This window comes from Drosophila hydei, unplaced genomic scaffold (genome assembly GCF_003285905.1).
Source record: "Drosophila hydei strain 15085-1641.00,03,60 unplaced genomic scaffold, DhydRS2 tig00000063-arrow-pilon, whole genome shotgun sequence".
Lineage (NCBI taxonomy): Eukaryota > Metazoa > Arthropoda > Insecta > Diptera > Drosophilidae > Drosophila > Drosophila hydei.
Window position 1 is genome coordinate 1,683,218 of NW_022045657.1, and position 27,058 is coordinate 1,710,275.

The window sequence follows — 27,058 nt, forward strand, 5'->3', positions numbered from 1 at the left end:
AGTTTATATTATACATATTTCTTTTTTCATTCTGTCTGAACTCATTTAAAAGTTAGTTGAATGAATATTAGGAGATACTTACTATTAGTATTACAGTAAGTAAGGCCAATAGTTTAAGTGCGAAGTTAGCAACAAAGTTATTTATTATCTGACAAACAGAAATATATATATTTGCCATTAAAGAATATTTTAAGGATCATGTGATATGCATGGGAAATCGAGGGAATGAGGTTTTAGATCTTTACGCATATTGTCTATAAATATATTCGAAATTACACAATTTATTTTGATTGTCGATTTTAGAAGATGCTCTGCTGTGTAACTCTGAATACATACAATTTGTTGCCGCCAGCGTTTTTAAATTACAAAAAACGCGGCCTGTTTTCATTGACAATCGATAACAATCTCAAACGAGTTAGCAGTGCCAACTGCGATTAATCTCTAGTTTTACCGGCCGGCATGAAAATAAAATTTATTATTCCTAGCCTTGCTTGCGTGCCGTGTTAAAAGCTGTGGAGTTTTTATATTCTTGATTTTACATACGTAAATTCAGCATTGTGAGCGCAACGTATTTAAATTTATTCAAAAATATTTTACTAGCCATTTCAGACAATCTATCGATAGTCTATGCATCGACGCTGCGACGAAAAACGTAGAGACAGTGAGCCAGAAAAAAGACGCCGAAGCCAATTTTCAGTTTTTCGGAGGGATTTAGTAGTGTACTTGCCATTTGCAAAAAGTAATTAAAGCGTGAAGCAAAATACAGTGAAGATTTTTAATCAACACTTATATATGTTGTTTCTCTATTTAATATTCTTTTATATTTTGCTGTAGCGCAAATTTGCAGCTCGAGCATATAAAAATACGAAGGCGAGTGCACAGGAGAGCGAAGAACGTAAAGATAGTGAGCAGAAAAAGACGCCGACGCCAATTTTCGTTTTTCGGAGGGATTTAGTAACGTGCCTGGCAATTGCAAAAAGTAATTAAACTTCACAGTGCTAGCTTGAAAAATCATAATTGTTTAACATTTAATCAGAAGTAGTAAATGATTATATTTTATTTCTTATAATAGATATTTCTTGTATTTTGGCACAGCGCAAATCAGCGAAGTGAGCATCCACAAATAAGAAAGCGAATGCAAAGAGCGTGGAAAGAAAACGGAAATTGTTTGCGAAATAAACAGAATCAATTGCAGCCAAATCTAGAGCGCGAATAAAAACAAACTATATTAACAAATTGAATATGGAGGAGATTGCAGTGACCAAAAAGCGCGGGCGCCCGGCCAAGGGATCTGCGGGTGGCGCAGCTCCCACAGCGGGCAGTCCCGTCGAAAGCAACATTCCATTAATACCCAAAAAGCGCGGTCGACCGCCCAAGGTTAAGGGTGGGCGTGGCAGGCCTCCAAAGTTATCCGCTGCGGCTGCAAACAGTGACATCGAGGATTTGGATCAGGATGAGTTGGGTGATGCCAATGGTGAGCTGCCAATGCACCCGTTAAAGGCCAAGGGACGCGGTCGTCCACGCAAGGCGCCCGTGCAGACGCTAGAGAACAGTGGCAACGACGATGAAGATATGGATTCGTCGGCCGATGAGAAACCACCAGCAAAGCAACAAAAGTCGCCATCATCGGCCAAGCGTCGCAAACTGGGACGACCACGCAAGCATCAACCCAGCGAGGATGATGATGGTATGTATAGAGATAGAGATAAAGATTAGTATACAAAATTTGACCTGCACATGTACAGAATACGATGAAGATGATGACGAGGACCGTCGTCCTGTCGGTCGTCCTGCTGCTGGCTCAATCAACTTGAATATTGTACGCACTGGTCGTGGTCAAGGACGCCCCAAAAAGAATAAGTCAGGTGCGGCTGTAAAACGATCATCGCCAGCAGGTGAATCGAATGGCGATGATGCGCCTACAGCGCCTCGGAAGCGTGGACGTCCATCACTGGCCAATAAGCCAGCTCCGTATGTGCCATCAGGACGGCCGCGTGGACGTCCAAAAGCTCACCAATCGCCCGTTAAGGCTGCTGCCAATGACATAGACGATGAAGATGACGATGATGATCAGCAGCCGCAGAATGTGTCGGATGATGAGGAATCTGTGGAGCCAGAAGAGTCGACGGCAGTATCAACCACGCCAAAGAAGCGCGGACGACCCTCATTGGGAAACAACAAAAGCGCATCAGGAGCCAAACCGCGTGGTCGACCTAAGCTCCAGAAATCGCCAAACAATCAACAGGACGATGACGATGACGACGATCTGGACTCGGCTGGCGATTTAGGTGACGAGTCCAATGGCAAGGTGCCCAAGAAGCGTGGACGCAAGCCTCAAGGAGCAGCCGACGACAGTGGCGATGCTGATGAGGACAACGAAGACAGCAGCGGCGGCGGCGGATTAAATGATGACGCCGGTGACGACGATTCCGATGAGCCGAGAAAGCAGACAAGCTTGAATGAATCGAAATCCAAGCGCAAGGAACAACATTCGTCAGAGAATGGCGATGGAGACAATGCCAATGATTCCGTTGAGTGTGTTTCCGATGAAGCATCATGGACTAATGCTTAATTTGAATAGTATTTAGGCAACAACACAGCACATTTATTATTGGGACATGCAAAAATAATGAAATAACTATAACAAAAGGAAATTCCAATCAAATGCTACCTTGTATACCCCTTGAATGGAGTGCGCTAGGCAGTAATTCCATTTAAAATGTCCTCAAAAGAAAACAAAAAACGAAAAAAAACTTTAAGAAGAAAACCAGCGAAAACATACAATATGTTTTTCTAATTTTATGTTAAATTCACCCCTCCTCCACCTCCACCTCCTTATATATAATTCTAAAATATATTTCATCTTATTCCATTTTTAATATATAATTGGATTAATTTTGGCTTAAACTACATAATAGAAATACATTAAATATCATTGTAGTGACGTGTGAAAACAAGTACAGATCATTAATTTTATTAAAAATATATAAATAATAGAATAACATTGTGTTTGTAGTTGACATTCATAATTAACGCTTCTGCATTTATCAACATGTCCATAGTCTCGAGTATATCGAATAAGCTTTACATGAATAATACTTAAGTTACAGAAAATGCTAACGTGAATTATCGCACTGTAGATATCGATAACAACCCGTCTATCGACAACAATATTTTAGTCATTGTAAATCGTTTGTAAGAACAGCGTGTTTGTAATACATATGTAAATTTTTCAAATAAGCTAAGGTAAATAATAATTAATGTTACGGCAAGTGTAAGCATATAATAAAATACTAGTTTAATAACCAAAGGATATAGTGTTCCATTTGTGCGTGTGCGAAATGTGAACGTTCTAACTGCCTGAGCGTGCGGCTTCTTAATTTGTGTTTTGCGTAAATTTGCAAGCACTAGAAAAACAGTACTGAAAAAAGCATCGGAGAACTTTCCAATTGCTGGCTAATAATAATGCCCAACGTTTACTTTATTTTATTGAAACAGCAGTAATGGCAGCATTAAAATGCCGCAAAATTGATAAAAAAAAATGCCGCTAACAAAAACAAAACAAATACAGAGGCAATCTGCGGCTGCAGCGTTTCGTGCGTGTGTGTGTGTATGTTATGGACTTGCTACTAATGGAATTGGTTGCGGTCACTAAAATCGATCAAGATAAATGTTAGTTTTATGCAAACGTGCTTTAATGAATCTATAAAATGGTACAAGCATAACAAATGCAATTATTTTATAAACAGAAGTGTGGAAGCGCGTGCACCTGTATGTGTTTGACTTGCATATATTTGTTAGTTATGCAAAGGCAAATCCACGGTGAATCTTGATGCTATATAAAGGTTTTCATTAATTATTTCAATATTTTACATCAATCTTTATTGATAACTTCTCATTTAATTGAATAGTTGCAAATTTGCCAAATTGTGACAACCCTATTCGAATGGACCCTTGTATGCGAGCAGCTGTTCCAATGCTGTAGTTGTTTCACTTGGTTTTTGTTTATCGGACAATGTAAGTGCGCGCGCGAGGCAAATTTTATTTACAAATTGACTTAACTCGATCCAAAAGCAAGCAATACAGTATTTTGCTCATTGAACTCCAAATTTTTTGGAATTGGTAAATTTTTAAGCGAAAAAATTAGTTTTTTGCGATAATTAATTGTTTTATATTAATCTTTGTACTGTTTGCCCTTTTCCACATTGACCAAATCTGGTCACACTTTTTTCCGGCACATGCTCTCTCTCTAGAGCTCTCTCTCTTTTTATTTCTCTATGAATTTGTTCGCTCTGAGCGCAATCTCCTGCTGGTTTTGTGTGTTTTCGACGCTGGCGCTGTGTCTTTGCATTCGCATTCGCTTTATTATCGTTCTCGCGGCGACGACAACGTCGAAGAATTCTTAGCCGTATTCTTCTTCATCCTGTGTAAATAATTGTAATTTAAATATTTTAAATTAAACAAAAACCACGCAAAACAAATTAAATAAGCAATCTGAGGGCATTTCGCGCGTGTTTACCAAGTCATTAAGTGCATGTGTAAGTGCCGAAAAAATATAGAAATATTCAATTCTATAGATATTCAATTTTTAGTTTCGAGACACTTTTGCTTCCCTGCCTCTTTTTTACATTGTCATCGTCGTTTCCTTTTTGCTGTGACTGCGGCGGCGGCTGCAAAAATTTGTTATATATACAAACACATGTGTATATATTGTGTTTGTGTGTGTGCTTGTGTATGTGTGTCTTATATATATAAATCCAGACTAGTAGCGGCTGCACTAACACACGCATAATTAGACGCACACAGCGGATTTATATATGCATATTTATACATGTATAATTATATGCATACATATATATAGAGCATGTATAAATAGTGGCAAAATTGTTAGTTTTTGAGCAAATGTTAGTCGAGTGCGTCGCTGCATAAAATAAAAGGTAAAAATCAATTAAATGATGTATGTTCCTTTTGATGCGTGTGTTTTTCTTTAGTTTCCGCTAATTTTGTTAAGTTGCCAGCAAAAAAAGAAATTATTTTTCCGATTGGCTCGCATAATGCTTAGAGTATATTCTTGTTTCTGTGCGTGTGTGCGTTTGTCGTCTTCTGTCCATTCGTCCATTATCCGACCGTGCCTTGTTTCTTTTTCTTCCTTGTCAGCGGCAGCCATTTGCTTCTTCTTTACATTTGCACGGCACGGCGTTTAAAATATTTGTTTTTTCGCTCACACTCGTACTCTCGATTGCGCTCTCGCTCTCTTGCCGTGTGCCTTGCATTTGTATACAAGAATTTTCCCAATAAGAGTGCCGCTGTTACTACCGATGTTAAATAAAAACAAATTAACTAAGAAAATTTGTTAACATATTTATTTAAATTAACTAAGTTATATATTTTGCTTGTTTGGCTATACATATAGTATATTTATATTACTGCGCTTGCCACACCCCCCTTTTGGTTGGTTTGCGCATCACTCGCTTCGAAGCTCCTTTTTATGCTGTGTTTGTTCTCGTGCTTTTGTTTTTCACATGTCTCTTTTTGGCGTTTATCTTTGTGTTTGTTTTTGTATCGACAACGTGCGTTCATGTGTGTGTGTGCGTGACTGACTGACTGAGTAAGGCCCCCGCTAGGCACTGCGGTTTCGCACGCTGCACTTGTCTCTTGCCTCTGCTCTGGGCACTCTCTTTGGGTGTCAGTGGGAGTGGAAGGGGATAGGGTGTGGGCAAACTGTCGCTGGCTCGCGCGCATATAAACAACAGAGAAACAGACGACGGACGATTGCTTACATATTTTGTAACTTAACCTCAAAACGTTGTGGCCGCTGCTGCCGGCCGCCGTTCACTTCGTTTTATTGTTGGTGTGTGTATATGTTAATTTATATGTTTTTTCTTTCGCTTAGTCGCCTGCCCCCCTTTGGCTGCTGTCGTTTTCTTTGCGTACTTTTCGCGCATGATTCAGCGTCGCTGGTGTCGCGTTATTCTTTGCAATTGCTTCTGATATTCGGCTTTGGATTTAGCTTTAGTTACTCCTGTTTTTGCTTCTTCTTCTTCGTATATATTTTTTGCTTTGTTATTGTTTTTATAACGAAACAGAGGCGCGTTTATTTAGCTCATTTATAATGTTAAGCATTTGTTAAACATATTCTTGAGCTGGTTATCTGTCTGCCAGTTGCGTTATCTCCGTTTCTATACCATGACCAGCTCAAAGTAGGCACAGTGGGTTGTAATCTATAAATTGAAAATGTATCGAATATCGATATGTTTATATCGAATTTTTTAAAATGGTTCAAATTACAAAACAAATAATATTAATTGTATGTTCTTTCTCTTTGCAGTTTGTGTATATTTTCATCATTAAAACGTCGTGTAAATTAAAATCATCCTATTTATAATTCAAAATAATAATAACTAAAAACATCAAATCTTTCAATCTCAACAAATTTCAATTGATCTGTAAAAATATTTATATTGTTTAAAACCAATTCTCATACATCAATATTGAATGCATTAAAGAAAAGTTTATTTGGTTGGTTCCACTGTGTAAAGTATTATTCATAGTTTGTGTTAAATAGTGTAAATTTTTGTAAAAAAAAAAAAGAAAAATCAAACCATACCAAACGTGCAAGTTTTTTTTCGAGTGTATACAAATATCAAACGACAAATGTAATTAAATCTATCAAATGACTGTAAATTAATATTTAATATTAAGAAAGAGTAAAGTGTGGTTTCTATCCATGTAAAAAAAAAAAACGACAAGAATCGCAAAACAAAACAAGATAAACCAAAAAAAAAACAAACAACAAGAAGTGTATTAACGGTACAAGCTAAATGTGCTCTCGCCCCACTGTGCACGCGACGTATCCGCAATTTTTTTAAAATTGTAGCCGCAACGTAACGTCGTCCAGTTGCTTTTAAACTGTTGTTCTCGTTCCGTCAAAAAATATTTTGTACGTCTCATTTTTGGTTTCTGTGTTTTCTGATTTTATTCGGCTGTTTTTCGGTTGTTTTTGCAATACGCGCCAATTCGTAAGCTGAGCGTGCAGCAAACAGCCGTCAAAATTGAGCTGTTAAGCGCGCCCACAATCTCGATATCGACGGTAGCGCCAACCACGTCGCCATCGCCGCAACACCATCTACAAACACAGCCGCAACAGCAGCAGCAGGCGCCGTATCATCATCTTCAACAACAACAGCAGCAACATTACGGGCCACTGCCACCGCCTTCACCATACTTTCAGCATTTGCAGCAGCAACAACAACAGCAGCAGCAACAGCAACAACAACAACAACAGTTACAACACATGAAGTTTCTGGGCGGTAATGATGATCGCAACGGACGCGGCGGTGTCGGCGTCGGTAGCGACATACGCGGATCCAATACGCAGGATGTGGACGCAGCGAGTGCTGCCGCAGCCGCCGCTGCTGTTGGCTTCGTTTTTCAGCAGCGCCCATCACCCGGCGGCGGCGTCGGCGTCGGCGCTGGCGTCGGACCCGTTGGCTCCACCTTGCACGACGCCGCGGCTGCTGAGTACGCGGTCCATTTTGCCCAAAAACAACAGCAGACGCGTTGGGCATGCGGCGACGAACACGGCATCGATGTGAGTATATTAGCAGAAATTTAAACATAATATAAAGCTGTATGTTAGATTTGGCTTTGGGCCAATTGCACTTTAAGCCAAAAGGATTTATAAGAATTGTCTATAGGAGTGGGGCTTATGACAGAGAGAGAGAGAGAGAGAGAAATAGTCTGTAGTTTTGGATGCTAAAGTGTTTTAATTACAGACCAATATCGAAAATATTTGAGCACAAATGGGTACCAGTTATAGGTTTGTTAAAAGTTATCGATACATTTAGATATAGATTTAGATTTTCTTCATATAAACTAGATTTTTTCAATTTATAAGTGCTATTTTTTAATGTCCCAAATTAGATAGGCTACACAATCGGTCACAAAATAAAAAATTGTTTACTGCATTCAACAATCCGATTAAAATATTTGATAAATTAATATGAAAATATTTTATTGCTTTTTGGACATAGAAAACTTTTAAGATTCAATTTTTAGTAAGTCCTACATATTTGTCTACATAGATCTTATTTTTGTAATATAGAATATTCTTCGACTTTTTGCACTTAAATAATCTTTAATAAACAACAGCAACATCAACAAAACTTCAGTGTAAATTCAAAGCAAAATTTCGGAAGTTGTTTAATCTTTAGGCTTTACAACAATGTTTCGAATAGAAACATATTGTGAAGTTTTAACACATTTCTAGTATTTTCTAAAATATATGAGAGTATTTCTTTTTTTGCATTCCTACTCTTAGCCACATTTATTTTTGTGGAAAGCTTTTGAAATACTTTTTGTGCGACAGTGTGATTTGTATACCCTGTAGCATGAGTTTCTAAAGGTACAAAAAGCTAAATTATGTAGAAAAACAATTTTTTGTTTTGTTTTTTTTTTTTTTTTTTTTTAAAGTATCAAATATATAAATATATTTAGAATATCATATGAGTATTTTCGAGAAATATTTTTAAACTAAAAAAATTTATTTTTAAATATTATGTTTTATTTGTAGCCTATTTAAGGCATTTAATTGTCTATTTATAGGGTATTTTGAAAACGATTCGTATTACATTTATCGAAGCTTTATTCTGTTGCATTGTTGTCACAGAAAAGCTGCGAGAGTTGCGCGCATTGTGAATTTCATTTTGTTATAGAAATGGTCTGGTTCAGGGTGGATGGTTTAGTGGGAGGGCTGCAGTGGGAGTTTCTGCACAAACAGCGTGCAAACTTGGCAACGATTTCTTTAAGCTTTGTACATATATATGTTTTTCAAGGATAAGCCGAGTTCTCATCTACATTTTCCTTTTTATTTTTATGTTCTAGAATCCGGACAAATGGAAATACAATCCTCCCATGAATCCATCGAATGCCGCGCCCGGCGCACCGCCTGGCAACGGTGGCAGCAATGGCGGACCCGGTGCCATTGGCACCATTGGCATGGGCAGCGGTTTAGGAGGTGGTGGCATGGGCGGCAATGGCAGCGGCACCAACGGTGGTCTACATCATCCATCGATGGCAGCTGCGGCAGCCAATATGGCTGCCATGCAACAGGCCGCCGTGGCTAAGCATAATCACATGATGTCGCAGGCGGCCGCCGTAGTTGCTGCCCAGCAGCAGCAACAACAGCAGCAACATCAACAGCAGCAGCAACATAATGCTCAGGGTCCACCGCATCATATGATGGGCAGCGGCAATGGACTGGGCAATGGCAATGGATTAGGCGGCTTAGGCCAGCCGCATCCCGGCCAGCAGCAGCAACAACAGCAACAGGGTCAAAATCCCGGCCAGCATCAGTACAACTCGAATCTGCTCAGCCATGTGATGAACAATCATGTTGCCGCCGGCGCCGCCATGGGCCACATGACGCCCTATGCCCAATCGGGTGCCACTGGTAACATGTACGATCATCATGGCGGCGCACTGCATCCGGGCATGAATGGCGGTATGCCGAAGCCCCCACCGCCGCTGGGACCGCCGGGCGGACCACAGGATTTCGTTTATATGGGAGGACAACAGCATGCTGCTGCTGCCGCCGCCGCGGCAGCAGCTATGGGCGCTGCTCTGATGCCCCCACAGAATCAATATATGAATAACTCGGCCGCTGCTGCTGCCGCCGCCAATCGGAATGCAGCGGTGAGTAGACAAAGCTTACATATATATTTATATATATATGTGTGTATATATATGTATATCTAGTTACTAGTTTTTGCACTTAGATAAGTTAGCATTTTGGGCTAATCAATTATTTGATTTGCGTTTTAGTTAATATCATCGCCAAGTTGATTGATGATGATTAAATGGGCAACTTTTAGGGTTACATTTGACTGATAACTGGGTCATAAATGGGATTGAATATTTGGGGTACATTTTCAGACTTCAAAATCTGTTTACGTTGTTCAAAAACATACAGTAAAGCTTAAGTTTAAGGGATTTTAGAGCTATGAATCACAGTTAAATATTTTGTGAATTGAATTTTAGGCCCTTGCCATGTTTGTTTATTAATTTGTTATCATTAAATGAACAATTAAACGCTGGGAGAGCCATTAACAAAAAGTTATTTACATAGTGAAATATATATATAGAGTACAAGCTGATTTGAGCCTTAGCAACAATTGTAATATTTTAATGTTAGTTCTACATTAAAATTTCTTCTTTGATTTCCCACGTTTTTGTAAGCTTTTCACCATGCTTTCTTTCATGTTCTTTTGGCTACAACAATGATAAAGATTTCCACAATTTGGTTTTTATGATCGTTGCATTTTGTTCCAAGTGACCAAGTGGCTCGTGTCGTAAAATTGGCTTCATGAGTCTTTGGTTAATCAATAATTTGGCTTTTATGGGCAGTTGTATTTCAAAATTATCGCCCTGACCGAATCGAAAGAAAAACCCCAGACCCAAAAGAAAATGTTGCTAAATTGCAAAGCTTTTTCTCTCGTTTCACTCGAATGTGACTTTTTGTTTGCTCTTCAGTGGCCCTTTCAAGTTTTTCCTTATAGACACAAAATATCATAAAATTGTTGATTGTTATTGCTGGTTTTTCTATTTTCATTACATTTTCCATTTTCCGCCCGTACAAATTGATGTGTGAAATATTTTCGGCTTTTCCTTATATGCGTAGCCAATGAAATGTTTTTCACAGAGCCGAATTGATTGTCTTTTGGTTTAGACACAGGATTGGGCGAGAAATGTCTGAAGTTAAGGCTCTTGGGGTAGTTGGGGAATTGTATCACACGTGTTAATAAACTCTTGTTATTGGTTTTGGCACAAAATGCTGTTAAGGAATACTTTTTATTAGTACTGAATACGCTTGCCATTAAAAAGTTTTCTTTTCGATAATGGCAAGTTTACTTTTACGAGTTTGGTATAGCCTAGTTCATTTGGGAAAGCTAAAGCCGTAATCAAGGACAGTTAACATAATGAATGAAAGTTAACATTATGAAATTCAGAAGTGTGAGTAGAACAGCAAGTGACTTGCCTAATTAACGATAACTAGTTATCGATTTTTGATCGGTTCAGGATTTTCCTTTAACATACTTATAAATATATAGACAACATTGTTGGTGTATTATTGCTTAGATATATTTTGCTTGGCTTTGTCATACATTTGAAATTTTTAGTTTAAAGCTTCTTTTTATAAGCTATATGGCGACTTTATGTCTTGATGTTTTGCCTTTAATAAGCTGCCTAGTTAAATTAGTTATGATTTTTTACTTTTTTCCTCTGCCTAGTCTTTGTCTTCTTCTTTTTGGCCAGCTGGTTGATTTTGTTTTAGACTTGAGACACGTTTTAGCGCTTTGTCTCTTTGCTTTGCTGATGGTTTCTTGATTGCCTCGTACTGCTTCGTCCCTCCCTTTGCTCATCGGTTTTTAGTTCTCTGTTCTGTTCCGCTAACAAATGCATTCCGGTTGCAATTTTCTGCCTTATAAGCGTTGTACACACACTCACACACACACTTGGACACACATACACTTGCACACACATACACACAGTCACATACAATAAGTTGGTTCTGTGGAGGCATTTGTTCGCAGTACTCAGAAACCACTCGCATTTATAAATAAAAGAATTTAATACTTGACTTGAACTTAATGAGCCCTCAGCTGGCTCCACTTGCAGTTTTTCCACCTCTAGTTTTACCTTTGCCTCTTACATATTCATTTTTTTCCGTCCCATTGTTGTTGTTATGTCACAAATGCTTATAGGAAAAGCAGTTTTAATTAAAGAATTTCACTCGCTGAGGTTTCTGCTTTACATTTGCGGCTAGTCTTTGGCAGGCGATCAGGCAGCAGTCTACCGAGGGAACAGGAAGAGAAAGATAAAGGAGAAAAAAGACTAGTGTTGATGCGCAAGCGTATGTGTATACATATTTCATTACTTTCATTACAAATCTTCAATTAGATTTCATTGGGGTTACTTTAAACTTATTAATATTTTTTTAGAGTATTTACTCGTCGCATTTCCTTGCTTCCCAAATTTCTCACTTTCGCAACTAGCGTCCCTTTTGCTTGTTATTGTTGCCAGAGCGTTACCTTTTTTATTTCGCAACAACTTCCTTTTGCGCTTATTTCGCAATCTCTTTGGCTGGCAGCAGCAGCTCACAATACGAAACAGAAAACGAATTTATTGCAATTATGCCAGGACAGCAGCCGCAGCAACAGACACAGGAGCGAAACGAGCATAAAACACAGACAAAATTTGTAACTGTATTCGTGTGTGTGTAAGCTTTTGTTTGGTTGCTGTCGCTGTTACTCCACTTTTTAGCTCGTTCGCCTTTTATGCGTGTGTGTGTTTGACAGAGGCAGGCCCCAGTCAGCAGCAGCAGCAGCAGAGCGAATATTTGCCATCTTTTCAACACTATGGCTCTCACTCTCTCTCTCTTTGGCTTTGCTGCTGCGTTTACTCACATTGTTGTTGATGTCGTAGGTCATTGATTTGCGCTTAACAGCGCGGCGCTGCCGGCAGAAGCCTCATCTATGGGCACTGCGTCTCCCCAGTGCCCGTGCGCAGCCCTTTGTTTCTATTTCATTTTTTTCCTACAGGTTTTCTGTTGTTGTATCGTTGCATGTGGCGCATTCGGCGTTCTGTTTTTCTGGTTCTCTTCTGTATGTGTTCTTATTACTTTTTCTTGCATGCTGCCTGCCGCCTCGCTGCTTCTGTTGTTGCTGTAATTGTCGTTTTCTTTTTGCACGCTATGCTTTGTACTTGTTTCTTTATTTTTTTTTGCGTGTGCTGTAATGATTTAAATGTGTGTCTGTGTGGTGTCTGATTTTGAGCGCAGCTTTTATTTTGTTGTCATTGTCTTTCTCGCTGCTTCTGTTATGGGCTGCCCGCTGCGCTTTGACTCTCTGTAATGCAGATTTGGGGCGTCTTTAGAAGCTTTTAAATTCACCACGAAAACTTTGTAAAATCGTATGTGTGCTTGTGCATTCGTCGCTGCGGTTAAGATATGCGTGTGTATAGAAATGTTAACCCCCAGTGTAATGATAATGTTCACCCAGATTACTTATGAATAGAGCTTGAATCGAATTTAGTGTGCCTGTTGGGTGTAAAATGTTCTTAATTTAATACTCGAAGGCTTGTTGAATGAACTAGATGCTTAATTACAGTTATACTTGCCATAAACTTTGCTATATGGAAACTCCCCACATACATTGTATATGCCGCCCTCCACCCAGTTGCTTAGTTTGTTGTGCTTAATAATTATCATCATTACACTTGTTAACTTTATCACTTCTAGACTTGAGTAAAACAATTAGCTGTTGTTCTGGTTGCTCTGCTTCTGCTTCTGCATCCTCTCCATTTTGTTGTTACCCTCTCATAATTTCACACACTCTGAGCGCAGTGAAGAAGTCTTTGGTATGTTTGCGATCCTCACCTTCTGCTCTTCCTGTTGCGCTTCCCTCCGTGGGTTTCTGTTTCGCTTCTAATTTAACAAACGCTGCAGTCGCAGTTAAAGTCGCCGCTGGCAACGCGTTTGTTGCCGTTTCTTTGGCCTGCCGCGCGGTTGCCAATTAGTGAAAATGTTTGCCAGTTGCCTGCAATTTCCCAACAACAGCACGAGAGAACTGAATAACAGCTAAGGAAAATCAACTGAAATTATTTATGGACTAGAAGATACCTTTTATCCAATTGATGTTTAAATTAAGCTTGAAATGCATATAATACTCTCTGACTGCGAGATTAACGATTGTAGATACCCTGTATTCAGTGAAAAGTCATTAATTGAGGAAACGCTTGGTTCATAGGTAGTATATAGAGGCTTAAAAAATATAAGAATATTGTATTTTTGCTTTTAGAATTGATGGACTCGAAGATATTATTTATTTTTATTATTTATTTTGCTCTACTTTTCAATGTTTCGTAGGGGTTACACTTCAAAGTATTTCTCCTAAATACTTTACTTTTTTAAAATTGTTCCCATGTACAGTGTGTTTTTAAGTTCAACCTAACTGTGCTTATTTTAACTGGGGTTATATGGCCGGTGAACAGGTCTTTCTGCTAACATGGATGCGGGGACTATAAGTTTCTTCAGTGCACTATGTTTGTTTTCTGGTAAACTCATTAAAAAATTATTTATCCCGAATCCCGGTAAGAAACCGATATGCTCACCGCTCTTAATACAATCCTGCCTGGGAGTGACTCGACTGGGCGTGGATGTTGGCACTACGACGGCCACGGAGCCGCATAAGGATATCGGGATTACGTTTAACGATGAGTCGGAAATAGGCAAGGACTTTCATGAGTCATTGGAGCTTTCTCCGTGGGACAGCATGTTGTATATAGCCTACAATATGTTTATAATTCAGGACTATGCAATTCCTTGGGAATTCGACGATATTTTAACTGAAGAGCTTAGCTCGGAACTTGAAAATCTAGATTTGGCCGAGAACACAATTGCTTTAGAAAAGACTAGCGAGTGGGTAGAGATCAAGATGAATCATCTTACCGAAGAGAAAGTAGTCCCCATATACTCTACAACACCACAGCCCTGGCTCTAACTTTAAAGCCGAGAGTTGGTTTCTACAGCTAGCCACTCGCCGAGATTTTTTCAATATTAATGAAAGAACTAAAATAAGAGAACTATTTGACATGGCAAGGCCGCCGTTCCCCGTCAATTTTTATTCGGATCATCCATTTTTTTATGCCATCAACGGAGTTTCCCATGGTTCCCCGGTGATGGGGAGTCTCCAAGCACCGCTCCCTGCTCATTGTATTGACAATCCATGGAAGCCATGCTATTGCGAGAGATCTTAGAAGATCAGCAGAGAACTATAACTAACAGATAGTAAAAAATTAAGGCCTGTAACCCCATTTATGTAGTTGCAGAATGGTTGAAATATTAGTTCCAATTAAATAATCTTTTTACAATAATACTTTCGATATACCCTGTTTTGATCAATCATCAATTAGAATTTTGTGTGATAAATTAATAGATTAATTTAGACGCAAAGCAAATGTATTTTTGCGTATATATTTATACAAGTATATATTTATCGAGGCAAATAATTGGCATTTGTGTGCCAAAAGTTGTTAATATAAAGCAATAATACAACCCGTTTAATATTCTGATATTATTTCAGGGTATTCAAAACGTTCACATTATGATATCCCACTTGATGTTGACGATTGTCAATGCACTGATTATTTGTCGGTGGGTTTAACGATCGAGCATTTGATTGAAAGCTGCACTTTCGCACCATCTGATAAGTTTTTACTGTGTCTTTATTACTGTTGCATACATTTATTCTAAACACAGCTGGCGTTATCGCCTTATTCTGTTTCTCTTGCTTTGTCTCTTGGTCTCTCGCTCTGTCTCTCTCACTTCAACTATGCCCAATTATCTGCATTAATTAAATAAATATTTCAAATGCATCCTCAAATTGCTCCACAAATTAATTTGATATTAGTTGTGCCGCCCGCTGGCTGAGTCAAGTGATTTTAATTGCCACTACCCTTACAAGAGTGTTGATTATCAGTTAAGTCTTTCACTTTGTAGCCTGTTAATCAGAGTACATGTATACAGCTTTTATGCCGCAATGAGAAAGAACAGTTTGTTAGTTTTTTACCCTCAGCTGGTCTCACTTTCATCTTCTGCTACTATTCCTTCTTTTCTGTAAATAGCAAACAGCTGCTTAAGACAGTCGACGAGCTGTCATGATCACAGCTCGCATGCAAATAAGCACAGGCGGTGTGAGAGGCGCGCTCTACCCACACAACGAAAGCGTCAGTTAAGCCACGCTCAAAATATAGTTCTCTTTTCCCTCGAATTACGTAAAACTATGCCAAATGAGGCTTAACGCACACACACACATAACCATACTTGGACTCATACACATGCAAAAAGCACGCATACCAAATGTCACATACAAAGCAAGGCAAACAGAATACAAAAAGTATTGCTCACGTGTGTTGAGTAGAAAGAGGGGGCTGCCACAGCCGGCTTGAAGCTTTGGGGGTATGCTCTCATTAGCGTCAACGTCGACGTTGACGGCGACTTTGCTGGCTGGACAGCATAAATTTCCGCTGAATATGTATGCGAATGTGAATGTGTGTATAATGTATTATCGTCGCGAGTTGCGACTTGCGAGCAACAGCTGCTATACGCTATTCTCTCGCGCTCACACTCTTCGCATCTTACGCTCTTTTGCTGTGCGCAATTTGCCAAGTTTCGCTTGTGCCGCCTGAGTAACAGGCCACAGCGTAGAATGTTCAGTTTGGCCGCAACAGTTGACTCGTCTGCATGCTGTACAATTTTCGCCAGGCCCCATCCGTCCGTCTTTCTGTGTGGAGTTCTCGTGTGCGATCATTAAGCACGTTTTTTGTGTTGCATGAGTGTGTGTGTGTATTTATGTATACATACATATGCTTACACGCCGGTAGCGAGACTAGAAGAGAGTGCAAACAAACAATCGAGCGCGTAAAAATTACCTCAAGCTTTTTTTGCGTGAAATAAAAAAAAAATTAAATGCTGTAAACATTTTGTATATTTGGTATACAGATGTGTTTAAATGTATATGGATGTACGTTTTAGTGTTTTATGTGAAAAGCGCAGCTGATGCTCGTCTATAATTAAAGCTGTTAAAAATCAAAATCAATATCGAAATTTTTGTATAAATCATAAATAATAAGCGTATAAATTTAGCACCAACGACAAGAAAATAAGCCTGTGTAACTTGTTTTGTATTAGTGTGTGAATGTGTGTTTGTGAGTGTCTGTGCTGTGTAATCCATTACCTTGGCGTGTTCTTTCTCTCTCTGTTGCGTTGTATACTTCCTTCACGCATTGGAATAAGAAACTCTCGCTCTCTGGATCGTTCGTGGTGTTTCGTTAATTCCAGCCTGCCTACTCATGATGAAACTACTGCACGATTTGATGTTGGATGCGCGCACAGCCGAGGATATTGCACTCACACAGGAAATGGTAAAGCGACTAAATGCATAACTACTGCCTAAAATGTTATACAGCTGAAGAGAGAAAGAGAGAAAGAGAGAGAGAGAGAGAGAGAGCGTGCACTCTTCTACTCTTGTCTCTTTATTGCGTTTTTTTTACTCCATTGATTGATTAGAAGAGCAAGTGCCTGCGCTGTTCGAAGTATTTGAGTTCATTTGGTTTTGATATATTACCTACGCTTTATATTCTAGCTGAAGCAGCTTTTAGAGCTTTTTTTATCAACGTATCTGTCTAATTACACGCCATTCGTTAATTGCTTCTGTTTGTTTGAGTTTCAATCTGTGTGCAGCGGCGAGAACGATAATTTGTTTATCTTTTTTCAGTGAACATTTTGTAATGTATTTGCATATTAATAGCTGTGAACAGGCATATAAAATTGTCTTTAATCTTTAATTGCTTTTTTCACTTCGATTTGGTTTCCATTTTGATTAGTTCAGTTTGTTGCACAGAATTTTACTTGATTACTAGTTATCTCTCTTCGAAAAGAGTACTGTTTGCGATCAGTTTTGCCGATATATATAGAGTAAAATATATTTATTAGTTACAAAGTCTGTAACCATTACTTAAAGAGAAAGATAACAACTGTGTTGTTGACTCTAGCTAGTTTGTTTATCGGTAATAATGATTTACTTTTATGAAAAAACAGATAGAGAAAAGTTCATTAATAGCTACAATCGCACTGAATATTTACATATATCTTAAAGCCGTTTTTATGATCATTTTAGTTTCTTTTTACACGGATACTATTTTCTAAACGGCTCTCCAAATAATTCATTTTTGTTAAATTAATTCATCGAATTTAATGTTAAACCATTTTTTTTTTGTTTTTTTTTTTTTTGATAAAGCATTTATATGTAAGCTAAAAACAGCTATGCAAAATGTATTTTAATAGTCAGAGTATTGGTTCTGCTTTGTGTTTTCTACTTTTTTGTCACTATTAGATAATATGTCTCACTCACAACGAAATGCGACCCCAAATAGCAGCCAGACCACGAGCTACGGCATCAGCCGTGGTTTCCAGTTCTTTTAGCGTCTGTCTGGCCTGTGCTTCATAGATAAAACATTTTGCGGTTCTTGCTATGCTCCAGCAATTGTTTTTATATGCATTTCACGTAGCTTAACCCTAACTCAAAGCAGAAAAAATATATACATATAGTTGTTTATTATATATAAGTCCGATGGGGGCAGCATAGAATTCACTGAAGCCAAAGGGATAGACCCAGGGGTTGGGCTGCGTAGTGTACAAAATTTTATGCTGTTTGCCCCTTTTGGCTTTGGTACCGGTTTCGTTTTATTTTTGAAGGAATTTACATGAAAATGTATATTTTCCGGTTTCAATTATATGCAATCTGTAGCTCGATGTGTGTGAGTGTGTGTCTATCGGGGTCTCCCTTGCTTTTTGTCTAGTCTATTTCACGGTTGATTACGTTGTTGTCATCGTTTAGCCCGCTGCCCGATTAGCTGAATGCCTCACAAAATGGGCGTGGCATCTGTCATCTGACAACAAACTACAAATGCTAAAACAATTCAATCATTTCAATTTTTATGGCAATCCAAACTGTATGCCTGCAGTTAATTAACTAATTGCTCAATTTGAATAACTATAAAAAGTTATTTCAAGTGTATTTGAATACGCCATAAATGGAAATTGATTTGATATAAATAAGTTTTCGATAGACATAAATATTTGCCCTATAAAAATTCTAAATTTAATGTATATATTTTTAACAACTATTTAACTATAATTTAAGACAATAATTTAAGGATGGACTCGTTCGCGTTTCCTTCCACTTGCTTGTTCCTTATTGCTCGTTAGCAAATGTTTATTTCTAACGACATGTTACCAACACTTGCTCGTTACACTCACTGCTACAGTTATTTGTACCTTATGCGATGTTAGTATGCAGTCAGTCCAATTATTCAATTAACTTGTGCAGTTGGACAACGAGAATACCTTGACTGATCGCGTCGTTGTAGTTCACTGTAAAGGACGAAGGGAGATAAGGGAAGCAAGGCAAATGAACGACAGCTGAGGACAGTTTCTATTGCCCAAACACTACGATGGGAAGAACTGACAGTTGAGCTGTGTGGGCGGTGTGAAGAGAGGCGTGCCACAAATCCAATAAACACGACAACAAAATTGCAAACGTTGCAAGTAAACAATGCAAAAGGGGAGGCATGAAGAGGGTGCGGCTTATGCTGAGGCACATACCATTTATTTCCCTCTCGCTCACTATTTATCTCTGTCTCTTTCTCGTTCCATTTGTCTAGCCTTGTTACGTGTCTAAGTCTAACAGTAGAAGGAAGATGCTTTGCGATTTTGGCACTGAAACTTTGTCGAGTGTTTCATAAAAATTGCAGGAAAAGTCTTATAGAAAGGAAATGACAATTTGATTGGCTGCTGGCTGAATGTGGTTATGAGCTGAACTATTTCTAGGGAACATATACGTAAAGTTCCAGCAGAGAAAATGTGTGAACAATAAGCGAGCATTTGAGTACGTTCAAAGTGGTTCATTTTCTGGAACTAGTTCATTTATACATATGTTAACTTTGAAGAGTTATTTAAGTCTTCATAAAGTACAAAACAATAAGAAAATAAAATTTCATTGTAATGCGTAAAATCCCTTTAAAAAGATTGCTATTGGCCAAATGTAACTGTTTGTTCCAGGCAAGCGTTTCCGGCTGCATTGGCAAATGCATTTTCACCAAAAACTGCGCATGCAAAGTCGAATTCCGAAGCACATTGCTCCGCAACATTTCTGAGCGGGGAGTGGGCTGGGGTCAACCCAAATAAATATGCACAGCGACAGCGACATCGATTGAAAGCGCAATAAACGCATTTATCAGTGCTTACTTTTGTTGCCTTTCTGGCCAAGAACACAAACACACACACTCACATATATACATCTATGGGGAGAATATCGATCGAAAAACTCTTTCAAAAGCCGCAACAGAGTTTAATCATTAAAGTGAACTGTTAATTGTTCTTGATATGCTTAGAAAGAATCTTAAAATATATATCTATATATATTTACAGATATGATATGATATGATATAATGTAATATAATATATAGAGCTAATAAAGTTCTTATATAGATTATCAGAATATAAAATGCCAACCATAAGAGAAATATAAGACGATATAGTATAGTAATGAAACGATAGTTAGGATTGAATGAGATATAATATAAAATGAGAGTAAATATTATAAACGCCGTCACGTCTTGACCCTGCTCGAAGCCCTGCTCCTGCTCTTCGGCTGCTTTATCAGTTATCATTCATAACTGTGTTAGTTTCGTGTTGCATGTGGTTCCTGATTATGCTCTGCCTTGCCCCCATATGATTTACTCAGCCGACAATCCTGTTCCAAAACTAACAGAATGCCTGTCAGGCAATTGTCACTTCCATTTCTTATTTTATTTTTATTTATTTATTTTTTTTTGCTTTTCTGCCGACTCAGGGAATTTTCATTTGCTTTGCATTTTTTATAGGTTTTGTTGTTGCTTTATAGGTGTTGTTGTTGTTGCACAACACGCGAAAGGTCTTTGCACCTGCTGTTGGGGAAAGGATGAGATAAGGTGAGAGGAAAGTTCTCCATGAGGGCCCTCCGTAGGCGCTTGGCATGTGCCTTAAACTGCTCTTGGTCGGGCAGCCAACCAGCCATGAGCTGCTTTATTTTACAACGCCAAATTGTTGCTCAGTTCTTTCTGATTTAATTTAATAATAAGAGCATTGCATACCTTGTAAACAGGATATCTGGCGAACCGACAGGGTATGCCATAGTCACTATAATAATCCATTTTACCCGAAGAAAGTTGCAAACCTATCAAGATAAACCCAAATCTAACGAAAACATCTAGGATTTAGTGTATCAAGGCTTTAAGTGCTTTAGAGGGTATCTCGTAGCTGTTACTAGTGTTTCATTGTTCGGGCTGTATATAATTTTTTACACTGCCAAAAACAATTCAAAGTCAACAGCTTTGCGTGCACAAAATATGGCCACATTTTAATGTTTTTTGGTCAGCTTTGTTTCCATATGATTATATTGTTTTATTTGCACATATATGTATGATGTTTGTTTGTATGTGTTTTTGCAAATATATGTCAAGTGCAGTGTTTGCATAGTTGTTAGACATTAATTCGTTGTTGTGTCGCCTCTTTAATTCTGCGCTGCATTCTTCTTAGCTCTGTTTTTTCTGTGTTCATTAACCAAACGCAATTAAAGCTTGGCCGAGGCTTTTGATTTTCAGAGGTTGTGCGATTTAAAGGTCTCATTAGGTTTTGCTAGCCTGGCTTCATGGCAGTGAGCAAGGCTCATTAACTGAAAGGCTGAACATAAAAGCTGAATTAGTAGAATTTTTAAATATACCCAAAAACAAAATCATAATTATACATATTAAAAAAAAAACCATAATTTTGTTTTATAAGTGTCTAAAGTCAATATATATTGAATTCTTCTATATATTTCTTTACATATCTACTATTTTATACATATTATTTTTGTATGTTTTTCTTTTCACTTATTTTTATAATATTTTTTATATTTATTGTAAAACATTTTCAAGCAACTCCAACACAAAACCTGCTTCAAAGCAACAACAAATTATTAAATTCCCAAAAAAAAATGTTTTCTGCTTTTATTATCGACTGGTTTTTCTTCTTAAATAGTGTGCTCTCGTTGTTGTTGTTGTTGCCGTAGTTGCTATCAAGCCTAGTCCACCCCCTCTGCCCAATGGCTTGTTTGTTATACTTGCTCTCTCGCTTGCCGTCTCTCTCTCTCTCTCTTTCTGTCATTCTCTTTGGCTGGCGCTCATTTTGCGTTCCTTTGCTGTGTGTTTTCGCCTTTTTTGTTGTTCGCCGCTTGTTCTTGACGTTAGCTTTGTGCGCGTTCTTTATCGTCGTTTTGTTTTCTTTTTGTCTCTCACGCATGTTTTTGGGGCCGGTTAGCAGTTCGTTCTCGCTCCCACACACACTCACTCACTTCCTTTTTCTCGCTCTCGCATATATTTGCTCTCTTTGCTGCTGCTGATGCTGTTGTTGTTGTCTCTTCACAGTCAAGGACAAGTTAATGAACGATTTTCGTTTTATTTTTTGCTGTAATTCTTTTGAGCCGTTTTTCCCCTCAACTGTTTAGTCGAGCAGGCGAGCAGCTTAGCGATAGAGGGGTGGGCGGTGCTATTCCGATTTTTCTTCCCACAATTTGTTGACTCATTTTCATTCGTCTTTCAACTTGTTGTTGTTTTTTTATTTATCATTTTTTCCTCTGCTTATTCAGTTTAAAATTTGTTTTTCGTCATATTTATGCAAAGATTTTATTTTTGTTTTTGCTTTGCGTGCCGATGGGCTGAATGAAAGGCGCCAAAAATGCTAAAATAGCTTTTTCTCTGAATTATACCCTGTTTTTCGATGAGAAAACAGTATTTTGTAAGAAGACGATCTGCTATAGAAGCTAAAACCCCATACCAAGAACATTAATTGTAGGCAAATGATTTTGAATTCCTTAATTTCCAATGAAAACAGAGTATGGCGTAGTTGAAAACTTTTTTGCATTAATTTTTGTTTTGTTTTCTTGCTGCTCAAAAGAGTTACTGAGGGATTCAAAGCCAGAGTATTTTAAAGCTGTGAGCTTTTAGCAAAAAAAAAAAACAGGGTATTTCGTAGTTGATAGCTTTTGATAACAATTCTCTTCTGTTTTCGTTTTTGCTGCATTTTGTGATCGCTTCACTTTCTTTTCATTTATTTGTTTTTCGCCAAGCGCCGCAGTTTTATTTATTGTTCTATTTCTTCAACAAAAAAAACTTGAAATTTTTTTCTATATTTTTTTTGTTTAAAATATTCAGTTTTCATTCAATATTCGCGTGGGTGTGAGACAGTTATCTTTGAAATTGACCCACATTGCGCATTTGGCTGCTAAACGTTGTTTTTATTACTTATTAATATTATGAAATTGCGTTAAACTAGTTTACATTTTCGTTCTTTTTGTTGCTGTTATTGTTTATTAACACCTTTGCTGTTTTTGTTTATTTCTGTTTTTTTTTTTTTTGTGCGAGGAACCCAGTTGGCAACAACAATTTGTCGTGTTTGTTGACGCTTTCACACATTTGAGCCAAGCGTTAACTGTATTTCCTTGCAGGGTATCGCGTATTCGTTACCAATGCGACTTATTTACCTTTGGGCCGTTTTTGCATAGCTTGAGCTTTAGTTTTGGACTGAGCAAATATTGTCTAACAAACAATTTCAGCGCTTTGCTTGTGTGTTTTTAGGTTTGTATTTGTGTTGGTGTTGGAAGAGTTTTTCTTTTGTCACTTTTTCACTTTTGGGTTTGGGACTGTTGAAAATTTATGGCGCAAGGTTGTCATTGCCCACTTAGAAAGGTAAAAAGTTTTCCAGCAACCCTGAAATAGTTTGCATTGGCATAAGATATCATTTGATGTGAAATTGAATAGGGTTAAATATATTTCGAGTGCATAGCGCCCAAGTGCAAGAATAAATAATGGAAAACTAATTTAGCCACAGAGATGGCGTGTAAACTAAGAAAATGGAAGACAACTTGTCTCACAGTTTAAGAAAAAGCAAATCTGAAATGAGAGAATTAAAGAATGAAAGGCTGAAATGAATCTGTTTCAATTTTACAGTCTTGACTCGAATGCTAGACACTTATATCGATGATTTCCTTATCTAATACGGGCCTTATTAAATATATTTATTAAAATGCAATTTTATTTCATTAAATCTCTCTTAAACGATTCGATTTCAATTTGAACAAGTAATTTTTGTATTGAAGGCTTTGTTTTATGCGCGGCTGCTGCAATTGCTCTTGATGCGGCTATATTGAGGGCGGGTTGCGGGTTGCGGTGCTGCGTCCTTGCCTCATGCAGCAGTATTTATGAGACGCGCGGCTCAACTGTTGCCTCGCCAGCAAGCATGGGCGTGATGGGCTTATTAAATATTTAAAATGATGTGGCCATATGTGTGGCATAAAAACACTGTCAACTGCGGCACGTGCCACGCGTGTCGCGTTGACGCATTATGACAACGCAAATGCCTTGGGAACGGAATTAACAAAGAAAAAAGCGAAACAAATAAATTGAAACAATAATAAAAACTCGTATGGGATGTAAGTTAATTAGGAACGTTTTCATGAGCCTGCAACGCGTGTGCCAGATACCCTGTTAGAGCTCGGTGGCACCAACATATTGTGTGGATGGTCGTGCATCGGTATGATTTTAATATGAGCGCAAAAGTACGAGGTTATAAAGTCAGTTCCATGCTTATCGCCAAAGAACTCTCTCTTTCTCCGTATCTCCTCAACCTGTCCGTCACTTAGTTCTTATAGTTGCACTGCGAGAAATATTGTTGCAGTCGAGCGACTATGTTGCTATAAATGGCTTTGAGTTGCGGCAGCTGCTTGACTGATGAAGCAACCCGTCAACTGTCTTGCTCGCTCTCTGTCCTCCTCTATTGGTATGGCCCTCTCAATCGCACTGTCCATTTGCAGTGTTGCCAGTTTGTCAACGGGCAAAGCCGCCGTGCAAAGCTTCTCATAAGCTGTCGCTTGATTTACAGCTGAGCAATGTAACTAACTGCTGTCTGCTGTCTGTTGTCTGCTTTCTGCTGTCTGATGTCTGTCTTTGATGTGCTTCTGATTCACTGCCCCCTCTCACTCTTCCCTCGCCTCGACGCTGACACACTCCAAACGCTTGGCCCCCTCCATATGATTTATATCTCTATAGCAAATGTCGTCCTGTGTTCTCCACTTGGAGGAGGTCAGTGGCCCAAACGCTCTAACTGTGGAACTGTGCAAGAATGAAGATAAACGTTTGCTGTTATATAAACGTTACGTAGCTGCAGTACGTTAATTACTGGGCATCAATACTTAACTTACGAGAACATAACTATATGTTCTTAACCCTTAAGATCTATGTGAATATAGATTGAGCATTGCTCAATGCATTTTTTAGGTTATAAAGAAGTTCTAGAGTTACGTAAGCAAACGATAGTATTACAGATAAGGAGTATCACATAACTTTAATTACGTTAAGCGTTACGTAGCTAAAAATTATCAAAACTTTTCTTGTTTTTGTAACAAAAATATTTTAAATTTTTAAATAAAATAAAGTAAATTAATTCTTTCGCTTAACGTAACGTAATCCTAACGTATTGTAACATAATGCTACGTAACGTAACATAAAAACAAAGAAATTTAAAATTGAATGCTTCAATAAGGGCTTTCCATATCAAATATCAAGTAGAAGTCTTTGAACTAGGGAAACTTGTTCTTGCGCTATTTTGAAGCCTATTTCAATTCATATTTTCAAGGGACTCTAGAGTTTAGCTGCTCTGCAAATAGTTACGTAATCAACTGCGATTCAAAAGTCATGCAATTGTCACGTAGTTTTCATTAAAAGCCCAACGGCAGCTAATTTGATTTCATTAGCAATGCGATTTTGCAGCAGGATGTCCAAGGGGCGGACATTGTCAGGATGCATGCGGTGTGGGTGGGTGGTGTCTGCATTAAAGTTGAGGATTATAAAAACTTTGCAGTGATGGACGTAACTAGGATTCAGTGTGGAATTAGCTGGAAAAGCCGAGAAAAACTTATCAGCTTTGCTAGCAGTTGCTGCGGAAGCAAAGGACATGCTCTAACAGGAAACTGGCTGCCTTTGCAATGGGGGCAGGCTGTGTGTGGGGGCTGGTGCGGTAAATTATTGATGTTGTTAATAATTCAATTGCAACGGCCAAATGAAAAACTTTGCTGCTCTCCTGCCAGGACAAACTTGGTCATGGATTTTGCGGTTTGCCATTTACCTTACTCACTCCCTCTCTCTCTCTGTCTTTCTGTAATGCAGATAACCACATCGACTGCCAAGAAACTGTGGGAGAAATCGGATGGCAAGGGTGGCGCTACACCAGGCGGTCCACTTAATCCCCTGCAGATTCCTGGCGTCGGGGATCACTCATCCGTGTGGAAGGATCACACATGGTCCACACAAGGCGAGAATATATTGGCACCTCCCAGGCCACGTGGCTATCCACATGGCGGTGCTTCCGATAACTCAAACAGCGGCAATGCGGGCATTTTGAGGTGAGTTTATCTATATCTATGAGCTAATGCTAATAATGCGTGGATACACAAGATCTACATACATCCAAGCTTTGATCTAACGAATATCTTCTTTATCTCTCTGAATAGCCCCCGCGATTCGACTTGCGTTAAGATGGTTGAATATGTTCTGGGCGGCTCACCCACCAACAAGGAGAGTCCCTTGTCGAGTTTGGAGCCGCGAATGCGCAACTTGAAGTTTGACGATAATGATAAGGTAACTTGTAAGCGCACACAGCTGATGGATATAACTGTTTAATGTCTACTGTGCTACGTTTATTGCAGTCACACGATGATAAGGAAAAGGCAAATTCTCCGTTTGACACAAACGGGTTAAAGAAGGACGACCAAGTCACAAACACAAATGGAGTCGTCAATGGCATTGATGATGACAAGGGATTCAAGTGAGTAGCAGATCAGACTGATCAACTTTTCTACTGTCTGTCTGTCTCTCTGTCTGCCAGTCTGACTGTCTCAGTGTCTAGTTCAAGTCTGGCCAATGGCATTGACATTAGAATGGCTATGCTGTGGGCCTATGCCACGGCTAGAAACTGGTTTCCTCAAGGTCCACAGCAAGACACGTTCTTGTATTGCGTGCCAGCGGGGGCAACTGGGAGCTCTCGAGAGGCACACTGCAAGTGGAGCTAACTCTGAATTGAGGCTGAGAAAATATAGACAACAAAAAATTCTAGAGTAACGTAATATTTGCTACTATATGCAGCTATATATCATTTGATTCTGACTGAAAAGCTGAAGAGAGCGAACTAAAGAAAGACTTAAAAATATTTCTTTATAAATATTCATTAATTAGAACTTAATTCTCAACTCTTTCAGTTCTGAATTGTAATGAACTTAAGCATTTTTTTATTACAATTCTCACATTTTTTCCCCTTTCTCGTGCTTCAATTCTTACTTAAGCTAAATGCATTCGCACTTGACATAAA

General features: G+C 38.6%; 2 protein-coding genes across 3 annotated transcripts in view; both read left to right on the forward strand.

Annotated features, from left to right (window-relative positions):
- Window positions 1–498: 498 nt before the first annotated feature.
- Window positions 499–2,644, forward strand: LOC111593615 (chromosomal protein D1). Of its 2 annotated transcripts, none has more exons than XM_023306484.2 (4): window positions 499–739; window positions 835–979; window positions 1,073–1,687; window positions 1,746–2,644. In XM_023306484.2, the coding sequence occupies exons 3-4, from the start codon at window positions 1,243–1,245 to the stop codon at window positions 2,570–2,572; spliced, it is 1,272 nt and encodes a 423-aa protein (XP_023162252.2). In that variant the 5' UTR covers window positions 499–739; window positions 835–979; window positions 1,073–1,242; the 3' UTR covers window positions 2,573–2,644. The 2 variants fall into 2 exon arrangements, with proteins under 2 accessions (XP_023162252.2, XP_023162251.2); XM_023306483.2 differs by having other exon boundaries at window positions 1,096–1,687.
- A 3,929-nt stretch (window positions 2,645–6,573) lies between these two features.
- The window catches only part of LOC115482750 (maternal protein pumilio-like), a 40,867-nt gene continuing 20,382 nt past the window's right edge, over window positions 6,574–27,058 (forward strand). The window contains exons 1-5 of the mRNA XM_030222766.1: window positions 6,574–7,591; window positions 8,884–9,693; window positions 25,861–26,096; window positions 26,205–26,331; window positions 26,400–26,518. Coding sequence (XP_030078626.1) covers window positions 7,295–7,591; window positions 8,884–9,693; window positions 25,861–26,096; window positions 26,205–26,331; window positions 26,400–26,518 — 1,589 coding nt within the window. The 5' untranslated portion in view covers window positions 6,574–7,294. The remainder of the gene's footprint in view (window positions 7,592–8,883; window positions 9,694–25,860; window positions 26,097–26,204; window positions 26,332–26,399; window positions 26,519–27,058) is intronic.

Excerpts from the sequence above, each read along its gene's own strand:
- LOC111593615 (XM_023306484.2), top strand. The coding sequence starts at position 1,243 with ATGGAGGAGATTGCAGTGACCAAAAAGCGCGGGCGCCCGGCCAAGGGA. Across the intron at positions 1,688-1,745 it reads ACCCAGCGAGGATGATGATG|AATACGATGAAGATGATGAC; the intron begins GTATGTATAGAG and ends GCACATGTACAG.